The sequence below is a fragment of the Mastigoproctus giganteus genome, chromosome 14, assembly GCF_048544385.1.
Source record: "Mastigoproctus giganteus isolate SK-2022 chromosome 14, ASM4854438v1, whole genome shotgun sequence".
NCBI lineage: Eukaryota > Metazoa > Arthropoda > Arachnida > Uropygi > Thelyphonidae > Mastigoproctus > Mastigoproctus giganteus.
Genome location: NC_143588.1, coordinates 52,780,296 through 52,793,975, shown reverse-complemented (window position 1 = coordinate 52,793,975; position 13,680 = coordinate 52,780,296). Strand labels below are relative to the sequence as shown.

General features: G+C 34.7%; 1 protein-coding gene across 1 annotated transcript in view; it reads right to left on the bottom strand.

Annotated features, from left to right (window-relative positions):
- Positions 1-13,680, bottom strand: part of LOC150075137 (carnitine O-palmitoyltransferase 1, liver isoform-like) — a 317,335-nt gene that overhangs the window by 127,324 nt on the left and 176,331 nt on the right. Inside the window, exons 10-11 of the mRNA XM_090388328.1 lie at positions 8,563-8,702; positions 1,765-1,964 (exon numbers count right to left, since the gene is read on the bottom strand). Coding sequence (XP_090244454.1) covers positions 1,765-1,964; positions 8,563-8,702 — 340 coding nt within the window. The remainder of the gene's footprint in view (positions 1-1,764; positions 1,965-8,562; positions 8,703-13,680) is intronic.

Genomic DNA, 13,680 nt, shown 5'->3' with positions numbered 1-13,680 from the left:
TTGAGTGAGCTGCTGACCCCTTCTAAATCTCCACAACCTACACAGCAGCATACTTATCAGCTGAAGACGTCGATTCTGGAAACAATGCTCAAGATGCAAAACTTACTGACGTTATGCCTGTTTCCCCTCTTTTTTTGTAATTTTATAATCTTAATTTTTTAAATTGCATGCTTTTGTAATTTTTCCTGCGCATGAGATAAAAAATTTAATAAATACAATAAATAGTTCCATTCACATGTTCACTGAACATTTCTTTTTTGATTCAATCAATACAGCGAGCACAGCTGCAAGTGCTGCACAAGCATGGGGGAATTTCCGACTTATGTAAAATCCCACGGAACTCAACCCTTATGTTAATCGGGAAGTGGCTGTATTCAGAAAATTATTGAAAAATTGCAAACTTAACAGTGAAGCCACAGGCTTACTATTTATTTTTTTTTTTTTTTTTGCAAAAAATATGGAGTCTTTATAAATCTAGAGAGTTTGAAGTTTAACCAAGGAGAAATAATCATTAATGCACAAAATTTTTTTTAAGTCTATATTAAATAATAAAAGATTCTCATATTATTTTGCAATAAACAATGAAAACAAAATGAAATAAAACATAGGTGGAAAACAATTCAGTAATGAATTTCAAATCAGAGGTCCCCATTTCATATGCTGACCACCATCCAAATTAACCAATAAATAGGCATACAAAAGTGAGAATCAACAAGTAATATAAAAAAAAAAATTTTTAAAGTCAATTCCTACTTAAGTCAACAAAGAAAAATTTTATTTTAGTTACTTTTTATTAAATAATTACAATTAATATAAATATGTATATACATATGACAGAATCACATAATATTAAGCAATAGAAAGTGGATTTCCTTGCAATTTTCCATTTTCCTTTCTATATATGGTGTTGGACTATTATTTTTATTCACATGTTTTATTTTCCATTTTGTTCCCTCCTTGACTCAGACTAGAACCCAGAATGAAAAAAAGAATCTGAAAAAGAAATTTTTTTCCAGCGATCTACACGTTTCGCCACTGACGGTATTTATTCCTAAATTTATATCCTGCTAAATATCTTATATAAGAGAAATTTTTTTCTCCCATATAAAACTAAAATTAATTAATTAAATTTAATTAATGAATTAATATTTGAAAAAACTGTATTAACATCAAGTGTCATCCACTACAAATTTAAAAAAATTTATTTGAACTTGAGTGGATGAATAACAAAAATTTATCAAAAAATCATTGATTTTCGCAAGAATTGAACTCGCATTCTTCACCTTCATGTGAAAAATACTGAAATCCTTGCATTTTACCAATTGAGCTACTGCCTGTTGATTTCAATTTTATTCCTAAATTTATATAAGAGAAATTTTTTTCTCCCATATAAAACTAAAATTAATTAATTAAATTTAATTAATGAATTAATATTTGAAAAAACTGTATTAACATCAAGTGTCATCCACTACAAGTTTAAAAAAATTTATTTGAACATGAGTGGATGAATAAAAAAGTATTTTATTAACGATTGAAAATTTGAACAAGATATATATATATATATAGGGAGAGTGTGAACTAATAGTAGGAATTGAATAAGAATAAATTTCTCTGCATTATTCGAAGCATTTCTTCAAAAACAGCTGAGTATTTTGTATAGTTAAACTAGAACAAGTCTATTTTTACCTAATATAGCAAAGAGAAAGCCATAATAAAAATGTATTTCCCTCTTACATATGAAGCTTTAACAGGCTTAAAACTTACTCTTTAGTTAAAGAAGCTTCCCACATATGAGCAACTGTAGGTCCATCAGCAACTGTATGTTCACAATTTATTCCTGCCATTGCATTGCCAAATATTAAGATATTTAAGGATTTATCAAACCATATACTTTTTCCATCACCATGCAAAAGAAACTTTCCTCTTTCAGTTAAATTCTTTGGTTTTTCATCCAACAATGCTAACTAAATGTGAGAGGGGAAAAATAAAAGCATTTAATTACTACAAACAACACCATTAAGAACCAATGCAATTCCCTTGTGACTTATCTTCACTAAGAGATAACTACAAATTAATACACTATTACACCAAATTTCAGAACTGTTAGTCCCTTAGCCATGTGTACTACTCTGGCTCAGTAATCAGAATATCCAGGAAAGTAAAGGAAAGAAAATGAAAAAGAAAAAAGAAAAGGAAAGAAAGTAAAGGAAAGAAAAAGAAAAGAAAAGAGCAAATGATCCCCGACTGATCAATCAGAGAAAGTGAGTAACCCTACCCTACCCTACTCTACTCTCTAAAGATCAGTTTTTTTTTAATTATATATATATTGATTTTAAACCCCAAGTAAAAATACATTACGTTAAAATTATCAGTTGGATTTTTTTTTTTTTTTTTTTTTTTTCCTCTAGAAAAATGAAGCTACCTTCATTTTCTAGTATTTCTGTTTTCTACATGGTTACAATTTATATCTTTTCGAAATATCTTTTCTCACAACCTCTCATGTTTTTGAGTATATAATGCATCATCTCTTAATAGAAGAATTTACTTCTCATAAAGTTAAAATACCACCTCTATTTCATATGTTCCCTTTCCTTTCTTTCTGGATAACCGATCACTGGGGTGGGGTGGGGATAGACTGTGTAACCATGGGATTGGCAAAAGTTTCAAAACATGGTGCAGTTAAAAAAAAGATAATCTTCACTGCTTAAAAGTGTATCAATTAGTTATTTCTTAATAAAATATATCACATTTACATGTGTCATAAACACTACTACAAAAACAGTTTTCAATATAGCTCTAATATATAAACTGAAAACTAAAAAAGGGTGATGTGACTATTCTTTGGAATAATAATTATTACATATTTTTCAACTGTAAAACAGGATATGATCAATACAAGAAGACAACAATATGCATATAAATACAATTAAAAAAAATTATATTTAAGAAAAAAAAAATAATAATAAATAAATGGAATGACCCAATATTCCGACCCCTTTTTTCCAGAATCCAAATTGCTACCATATTTACACTTCCAAAGAGGATGCCACTCTAATCACTATCATTATCTCCCTCCACTTAGTAGAGATTTTAATCAACAGTTGTAATGGAGAAAACAGGTTAGTCTACCAGAAGGTAAGGCTTAGTAGTCATCAGCTGACAGCACCAAACTTGACAAGAAAAACACAAGTGAAAGCTAAAATCAAAACAAAAAAGACATTTGGTGACAAAGAACCGGCATACTGTTGAAAAAAAATTCCAAGCGAAATATCATTCTGTACATAGTTGCAGTGAGCCAGTCATTATGTGATTACCACAACTGCCAACTTTTAAAAAGTTGGAAATTAGGTATTCTGGACAGGAAGAAGACAGGTTTCTTTTGCCAACAGGCAAAAGGAAGTTCTCTTCCCCACTCGCAGTCTCACAGACGTACTGTTTCTGCTGCATGCCTTTGACAGATACTTCCACGAGCACTGTTCTTCCGAATTGGCTTCTATAATTTCCACTTTTTCTTTCAAAACAGTCCAAACACGTACAGTCATCAGTCAACATCCATTTACTGTCCAACTTCAAATTCACAGAACCAACTTTTCATCTTCCTCATTTATCCATCAACTGCCATTTTCTGGAACAACCTTCCTTCACTCGTATTTTCTGAAAATTACGGTCTACAGAAGTTAGTCTAATGTCAACAAATATCTTCTTTCGTCTTCTCAACCTCCAACTCAAGCATGGTACTAAGTACTATAGGTTCTAATACCTCTCATGTTTGGGGTTTTCATAAAAAAAAAAAAGGGAAAAAAAAAAAGAAGAAAAAAAAGAAAATTCTCATCATTAACCACCCTTCCTACCTTTAAATCATCAGCAAACTTTGACAAGTTCTCTTGAATTCCCTCATCTATGTCAATTAAGGAAGATAAGAAACAGAAATAGCCCAAACAATGATCCCTGAGGGATTTCACTTGTTACAGTTGTCCTGAGTTATACCCATTTACAACTACTGTCTCCCATCTTTTAGCCTACTGTGTTCCAGCCCTTCATCCATCAATGGGTCTTTCCATTAATCCCAATTTTCTCTAGTTTATATAATAGCCTTTCATGGGGAACCACATCAAATCTTTACTGAAATCAAGGTAAATAATGTCAAGGTAAATAATAAAGTTTTTTCTTGTATCCAACTGTTTTATGACTTTGTCATAATAAATAATTATGACTGGTCTGGCAAGACTTTCCCCTCACAAACCCATGCTGTGATCCTTAATGAAAGACTCCATGATCTTACCCACCACTGAAGCCAAACTCCCTGGTCTATAATTACCCATAACATCTTTTGCATCTCCTTTAAACATGGGAGATGTTACCACTTCTCCAGTCTAAAGGGACCTCTGTAGAGTCTAATGACAATCTCAGTAACATCCAGAATGGGATGGTGGCTCACATACAGCCTTTTTTTTAAGTATAACAGGAGATATATATATCATCCACTCCAGATCCTTACGTTCAATTCAGCTTCAGCAGTTCCCCCCATAAACACTTCTCAGAGATTAATATATGTTAATTACAACAGCCTAACTCTTTCTCACTCATTCCTTGCGGTTCAAATGATCTTTCAACTATAAAGATCATTACAAAGTACCTATTCAACTCATCTGTCACTTATGTTGGGCATTCTATGACTTTTTCAATTTGATCAATTAAGGGACCTATATGATTTACTCTCTTCCTTTTAAATTCATGTATGAAAACAACTGTGTGCTTTTTAGCTCTCATTGCTAGTGATTTCTTGTACTGAACATTCACCCAGATGATCTTGCATTGCAGGATCATCTAGACAAGACTGCAGCAATAATTCAGACACAGCATGGGTTTGTTAAGGGAAAGTCTTGTCTGACAAATTTGATAGGATATTATGATGTGGTTACAAAGGAACTGGATGCAAAAATTAATTTTGATATCATATATTTGGATTTCAGGAAAGCTTTTGACACTGTTGTGCATGGAAAACTATTGCACAAATTGGAGCAGAATGGTATTAAGGGTAAGTTGCTACAATAGATAAAAGGATGGTTGAGCGGGAGAAGACAGAGGGTGGTAATTAATGGGTGCTACTCTTCGTGGACTAATGTTATTAGTGAAGTCCTGCAGGGTTCGGTGTTGAGTCCTCTGTTGTTTTGTACATTTATCAATGATATTGATGAAGGTAATCAGGCTTAGTGTCAAAGTTTGCAAATGATACAAAGGTTGGCAGGGTTGTTAATGACAGTAATGGCAGTGTGCTACTGCAACAGGATCTAGATAATTTGGGCAGATGGACTAAGAGGTGGCAACTGAAGTTTAAACTTGACAAATGCAAAGTACTGCATATGGGTAGAAGTAAACCCAGGGAAATGTACCAACTGTGTGGTACTACACTTAAGGTGGTAGAAAATGAAAAAGACCTGGGAGTAATTCGGCAGTCAGATATGAAGTTTTCTGAGCAAGGCAGACAGGCTGCCAGGGCAGGTCATGGGGTTTTGTGAATGATATATAGAAATTTTGATAGCAGGGAAAAGGAGGTGATTGTCCCTCTGTATAAGGCAATGGTCAGGCCACGCCTTGAGTACTGCGTACAGGTCTGGAGGTCTCATTTTAGGAAGGATGTAGATTTGCCTGAGCATGTACAGAGAAGGGCAATAAGATTGGTGAGGGGAATGAAGGGATCCTCTTACCAAGAGAGGCTTAAGTTCTGCAAATTGCAGTGGCTGGAGAGTAGGCAACTGCGCAGTGACCTGATTGAGGTGTATAAGGCCTTGAATGGGTTGAGCACGCTGAATTCTGATGGGATCCTTCCACTTGTTCAGATTACAAACCTAAGGGGGCATAAATTCGAATTAAGAAAAGACAGATGTAGAATAGATGTGCGGAAATTTGCCTTTAGCCAGCGGGTGGTTAATTGCTGGAACAAACTTCCATCTGTAGCTGTGGAAGTTGATAGGTTAAATAAATTTAAGGAGGAACTGGAGACAGGCATTTGGAAGGAATGCTGTGATATATTTTTTTTTTTTTTTTTTTTTTGGCTGATGCTGCATAAGTTCATACACTTGCTTTCTTGCATCACATGCCACTACTACTACTACTTGTCTTATCCCTTTAGCAGTTTTGTTACAAATATGCTTATAACACTCATATAAATCAGTATCTCACAATGGTATGTAACAATCCCATGCTTTCTTTTTTTCTTTTGCTTAATTAAACCCTTAATCTCTGTGGTGATCCACTTGGGCATCCTTCTTTTGCAAAACTTCTGCACTGTAACAAATGCATTATACCCCTTGTACTTCTTCTGACACGTTGGAATAAACAATAATCATTCAGACAGATGAAAAATGTTTTCTCATGGTATATTGTCTGTCCATGTTTTCCAATCTATTAGAGGTAGAATAAAGTTGCCCATAATAAATCAATCACACGTGACTGCCAATTCAAGTTACCTACTGAGATTATTAGTCTGTAACGTACCTTACTATCACCTTCCATTTATCGCGTCACCTTGCTCCATACAAACTCATGTTTAAAGGTATCCCAGTCGACTTGATAAATCTTCCAACATGAATGACTGAAAAATCTTCAAGTATGACATGGTCTCCCATTGCGCTGTGTAGATATAACAGAGAAGTGATCACTTGCATACAGATTTTCTTCTACCTCCCAAATATTCATGGGGAAGGGGTGTAGAAAGATCAATGGCAGTAAACGTATGAATAGGCATGTCAAAGAAAAGTATTAGAGCCTACATTTAGAAGGGCATCATTATTTTCAAGTGCATACTCAATAACATGACCCCTCCAACTGACATCTATAATACTACACACAATATTATAGCAACTGAAATAGTTAAGAAAGAAAATAGTTAAGAGGACCATACTTTAAGATGAATTGCTACTGCCCCTAAGTAGTAAGCTGAAAGAGGAAATGGTTACTCACAAGAATAGCAACCTCCATGGACCAGTCATTCCCAAAGTCCTGTGTTTTTTGGATGATTTTGCAATTTCAAAAGGAAGGATCTCATTTGCCTTTATATGTCTCTCTCCTGTACACAGAAGCATGTTGGCTCATACTCTGACACTGTTTTACCAGTATAGTTAAACATTTAGCTAAAGAAAACTAACAAGTGCTTTAAAATCTTCTTTGCTTCAGTGTCAAGAAATAATTAAAAATGTTTCAATCTGTCTTTCCTTTTTGCATTTCTTTTTAGATAGCAGTCATCTACTGTGTCATTATTTTGGCAGATGTCTAAACATCTGCCAAATATTCACCCACTTTCACAAGAAGACACTCAGTTTCCCTTTTCAGCACATAAATTAATTAGAAGACAAAAAAAATAATCATATGACAAAGTGATTGGACACTGAGGTTTGGATTTCTCTTTTCTTTTTTTTTCTTTTTTTTTTTTTGGCTGATACTGTATAAGCTTACTTTCTTGAATCATTTGTCACTATTAATAATAATACTAAAAACAGCCTATGATCATCAAGTTACTGATCTCTTGTTTTAATACCCTCAACCCTAGCTTTCAGTCAGGTTTAGAATAACAGAAACATTTTTAACAAAACAATGTGCCAGACAGTTTTCTAGAGGAATCCCACATGCCTTCAGAAGAAGAAACTTAATATTAAGACACTCAAGCTGTAGTGCCACATTCTAACACTGACATAGAGAGAATGCTGCTTTCAATTTAATTTTTTTTATTTATTATTTTTTTTTTTATTACGAAGGAATCATTATAATGGGATACAGGTTGGTCAAACATGACACATTTTCCAAATCCACTACCATTTGTCCTTCCCCTCTCTGCCCAATTTCATTAAAAATCTGTGCTGTTTTTACACACCAAAATTTACTTTCTATTTTACCATCACGAACATATTACTGAGCAATGTACCCATATGATTAGCATAGCTCAGAGGTAGAGTAAATTTAGGTATATTAAGATTAGACATCAATAACACTAACCATTTGGAATTTACATGCCGAACTTCATTTTGAAATGTCACATTTCTTGCATCTCTCTGCATACACTGACATATTTCTTTCTATGCATAGCACACTATTGTAATTACACTGTGCTTCCCACCACTTGAAACTTAAATTAAATTTACATACATACATACAGTACAGTACAGAGCAGAGCAGAGCAGACACGTTACCTTTTCCAGATTTTATAATACAAAGAAAATCTGGAGTATAGGTCTTCTTAAATACTACATCCCATTCCTTTTGTATCTAAACTGAAGTACAATGTTAAATCAAATTTAGCTTTACACTATACACAAAGAAAATATGGTTTAACATTATTACAGTACAGCTAACAATTTGTTTTGTGTGTTCAACATATTTTATGCATTGGCCTAGGATATATGATGGCCAATTCATTAGCTAAAATGAACAATGAAATTTCATGCAGAAATTCACAGAATTAATTGAGGAATTTATCAGTGACATACACTTCAGTTTTCTTGCATGGAAAAAATAATTATTTGAATTCACATAATCTTTAACAATGCAAAGAAAAATCTTTCTTACAAGAAACACAGATCTCTCTATTAAATTTAAACTCTCCTTATTTACATCTCTGGATATAAACTGCTTGCGAATATTAGCCCATGTTGAACGATCTAATGTGGTTAAAGCTGCAATAGACTTTTCCTCCTCTGAAAGTGAACCTGTGCAAAAAATAAATAAATAAATAAATAAATATTTTAATTCATTTTCATATAAATGCTTTGAAGACGAAATTTAAAAATAAGCAGAATTGACATCAGTAGGTGTTAGAAGTAACTGCCTGCACATTCGCTAAATAATTGTGCCTCTGAAGAAAACTGACACCACAAAATAATCTAACCAAACTACATAACCTGGAAAATGTAAGATTAAATGGTTATATTAAACAGATAATGGTTACCAAGAGGTGAAGGGGAACACTACATTATCCCTCCCATCTACCCAAGAAGTGTTTTAGAAATATGGAGTGTTTAGTTTGCTGCACTGTTAATGGAGGGGCTTCCTTGTAACTTAATATTTGTAAACACCATCATCCAGCTTGATTTCTATAAAGTTCAGAGCTCTCATTAAAAATGCCTGTTTATAATAAATATAATTATATTATACAAAATTTATTTCATTTATATGTGTTGATATTATAAATGCCTATTATATTACAAAAATAAACTGTTATACTTTAATTGTGACTTGGGTCTTTTCCTTTGTTGTTTATTAAACAGAACTTCTGTCAGAGCAGTAGTGCATGTGACTAAATCACAAGCACTACAGCTCTCATTGATCAGAATGCCCAGAAAATAAGGAACATCACAAGAGAATGATGATTCCTAATTGGTCAATCAGGGGAACTCTAAATCCCACCCTAAATTCTAAAGATTGCTTTTTATTTCTCTATCTTTTGATTTGCCCATCACCACAATACATACATGTACACAAAATGAGTATATATATATATATATATATATATATATATATATATATATATATATATATATAATCAAATAACTAAAGTGTAGAACTGTGATATTATAATTATTAAAGTATAGAACAGGGAATATTTTATTATAATATTAACCAATCTGATTAATGCCATGAGCGATAGAACATTACCTCCGTCATTAAATAAATGCAGTAATGAAATAATGTTAAAATGTAGAGGCCGTCCTGTAGTTTGAAATTGATGCAATCCATGAACCAACCGGGACCCTAGGCAACAATGGTTAAACATAATTATAAATTCAATAAAATTATACATAATACGCCATCCATGGGAAAAGATAATTTGCAAGGGACTTTGTCGAGGGCTAAACCCCTACAAAATACCAAACCCATGGCTGGCTGAGCTATCAGTTTCTGTTGTCATCTGCCTGTATAACTAGGACCAAAGGAAGTCCATAATGACTCGTAGGATAGGTATAAAATAAAATAAAAGCAAATTTTTTCTAATAGAAATAGCTTAACTGTAATTTTGCAGAATACAGGCTAGATGACATTTAGCCCAACCGATAGCTGAAACAATATAGTAACTAAGCATAGCTGAGAACAAAATAATCTGCTAAACATAATAAGCTAAAATAGCTAACGAGAGGAGAACAGAGGGAAGACAAGTTAAAGTAATAGTACCTCAATCCCCCTCGAATTACTCTAATAGTTCATGAGGTATGAAAAAAGGAATAAGATAGTTAAAAGTAAAAAGCGAAGGTAAAAAGTAAAAGTAAAGTAAAAACCTTTTAACTATCTTATTCCTTTTTTCATACCTCATGAACTGCTGATAATCAAATAAAGAATACTGTCCCTCTGTAACGTGTTGATACGAAAAGCAGTCATCTAGCAAATCTAGAAACATTCTCCCCTTCTCTTGTGGTAGATACTGAACTCATGGTTAGGATACCAATCGTAAGTTCCAATCAATAACTGAAAAGTTAAAATCTCCCATGATAAGATCTTCCCACAGAAGCCTATGATAGATACAAGTTGATATGCAACCAAGTTACAAAGGAGGTTAGGCAGGCGAAGGCAGATTACGAGAAATCCTTGGCAAGGGATGCAAAGAAAAACAGCAAAGAGTTCTTTACTTATGTAAACTCTAGAAGGAAGGGGATGAATCAGATTGGTCCACTTGATATTGATGGGTCAAGTGTTGATGATCCTGCTCAGGTAGCTAACAAACTAAATGAATATTTTGCATCGACATTCACACATGAGGAGTTATTCAGCGAGGGGAATGCCAGAGGTGTATTCAACTCTAGCAGTAAGCTACAGAATCTTGAAATAACTGGGAGTAAAGTGGAGGAGAAACTGTTGAAGATAAACACAAGAAAGGCACCCGGGGTGGATGGGATCTATCCAGTTATATTAAAGGAGGCAGCAAAGGAAGTAAGCAAACCCTTAGCCATAATTATGAGAGCTTCCTTGGACTCAGGGGAGGTACCCATAGACTGGAAATGTGCAAATGTGACCCCAATTCACAAAGGAGGATCAAAGGCTGACACAAGTAATTATAGACCTGTGAGCCTAACTTCTGTTCCAGGAAAAGTAATGGAGGCACTGGTTAAAGAAGCACTGCAGGATCATTTAGACAAGACTTCAGTTATAGCTCAGACACAGCATGGTTTTGTTAAGGGGAAGTCTTGCCTGACCAACTTGATTGGATACTATGATGCAGTCACAAAAGAACTGGATGCAGGGAATAACTTTGATATTATATACTTGGATCTTAGAAAGGCTTTTGATACTGTTGCACATGGAAGACTGCTACACAAATTGGAGCAGTGTGACATTGGAGGCAAATTGCTGCTATGGATAAAGGGGTGGTTGAGGGGGAGAAGACAGAGAGTGGTAATCAATGGACACTGCTCATCGTGAACTGATGTTATTAGTGGAGTCCCTCAGGGCTCAGTGTTGGGTCCATTATTGTTTTCTGTATTTATAAATGATATTGATGATGGTATATCGGGCTTAATGTCCAAGTTTGCAGACGATACAAAGGTTGGCAGGGTTGTCAAGGACACTACTGACACTATGCTGCTGCAACAGGATCTGGAAAGGTTGAGCAGATGGGCTGAGAGGTGGCAAATGAAGTTTAACATTGACAAATGTAAAGTACTACACATGGGAAACAGCAACCCCAGAGCAACGTATCAACTCTGTGGTACTACACTGACAGTGGTAGAGAATGAAAGGGACTTGGGGGTGGTTGTGCAGGCAGATATGAAGTTCTCTGAGCAGTGCAGACGGGCTGCAAGAGTAGCTCATGGAGTATTGTCAATGATATACAGGAATTTTTCCAGCAGGGATAAGGAGGTGATTATTCCATTGTATAAGGCGATGGTCAGGCCACACCTAGAGTACTGTATACAGGTCTGGAGGCCTCATTTCAAGAAGGATGTAGAGCTGCTGGAACGAGTACAGAGAAGGGCAACAAGATTAGTGAATGGAACAAAGGGGTGCTCTTACAAAGAAAGGCTTAAGTTTTGCAAATTACAGTGTCTGGAGACTAGGCACCAGCGAGGTGATCTGATAGAGGTGTATAAAGCCTTGAATGGTTTAAGCATGCTCAATGCTGATGGGATTCTTCCTCTAGCTCAGAAAAATCACCTGAGAGGGCATGAATTCAAATTGAGGAAAGACAGATGTAGGATAGACGTGCGGAAATTTGCCTTTAGCCAGCGGGTGGTTGGTTGGTGGAACAGACTTCCATCCCTTGTGGTGGAGGTTGATAGCCTAAATAAATTTAAGGCTCAGCTGGACAGGTATTTTGAACGAACAGAGGGGTGAAGTGGAAGTGGGTGTTTTTTTTTTTTTTTTTTTTTTTTTTGGCTGATGCTGCATAAGCTTGCTTTCTTGCATCAAATGCCTCTACTAATGCTAATGCTAAGATATTCTGATTTACAGGACTGCTCTGTTTGCGTAGCTCTTTACAGAAGTTCAATAGAGAAAAATAAAATAAGAAGAATGTGATTATGTTGTTGTTTTCACAGAAAGGGCAATAAATTATGTTGGGTGGAGGAAGAGTTCAAGCAAACATGGAACATCAGGGAAAGGGTTCACAGTAAAATGTTTTAGGCAATGATAAAGATGAGGTTTGAGATTAGAGTGTTCATTGATGAATCAATTGAGAAATAGGCAGAGTTTTCAAGGGTATTCCAGGGTGTTCACAGTTGTCATAGAAACCATATGAATAAATTATGTTTCTAAAGACATGGAACAGCCAGAAGTAGTTGAAAAGTCTGCTGGTATTTCATCAATTAGTTTCAGAACTTTACATTTAAATTCTCTCATCTGTTCTCCTGTAAATTATTAGGATATCAGAAACATGATTCCACTAAGACATAGAAGATGCAGGTAGGAGGGGGCAAGGAATCATACTCTTGGTTAAAAGCCATGCAGAATCTAAGGAAGTGCATTCAGTTGATGTAGGCTGTCAGTGTTGAGTCATTCTGGTGTAATATATGCACTGGAAGAAAAAAAATTAAACTAACAGTACATCATACACTATAACACTGATATGTATGATGAACAACTATGCAGACAAACAGATTAGGCCAGTAAACATCTTATAATAGGGAATTTTAACTTGCCAGATAATGGCAAGAACTTGTCTTGTCATTATATGATCATTATATTTATGGATTTTATGGATTTAATAGATGATTGTTTTCTGCATCAAACTGACAGAGGCAAAAAAGGCATTTCAGCTGGATATGTCACAATAATTTCCCACTTCTGTCCTCTGATATTGGATGGTCAATCCTAATACAGGACATGTTTCCTTTGGTGAATAACATCCGTACTCACAGGTCAATTTGCAAGTTGTGTAGACCAAAAAATCAAGAATAACTCATAGGGGAAAGCCCTGCACGAGATCAGCTAACTACAGCCCTGACTAAAGAGGCCTAAAGAAATCCTCCAGTCATAGGTGGCATTAAACCTAGGTCTCTCTAAACAAATGGCAGGCAGCATGTATCATGCTGACTAAGCTACCACTAAGGACTTGCTATCCTTTAACCTTAGTCATAGTGCTCCTCCAGTGAGGTGTAACTCAAAAATAACAAGCCTGTATTAATTTTATCCTTAAGTTAAAAATCTGTGATTTTTCTGTACCTTTCTAAATATAGACAATTTTTTACTTTGGTATGGAAT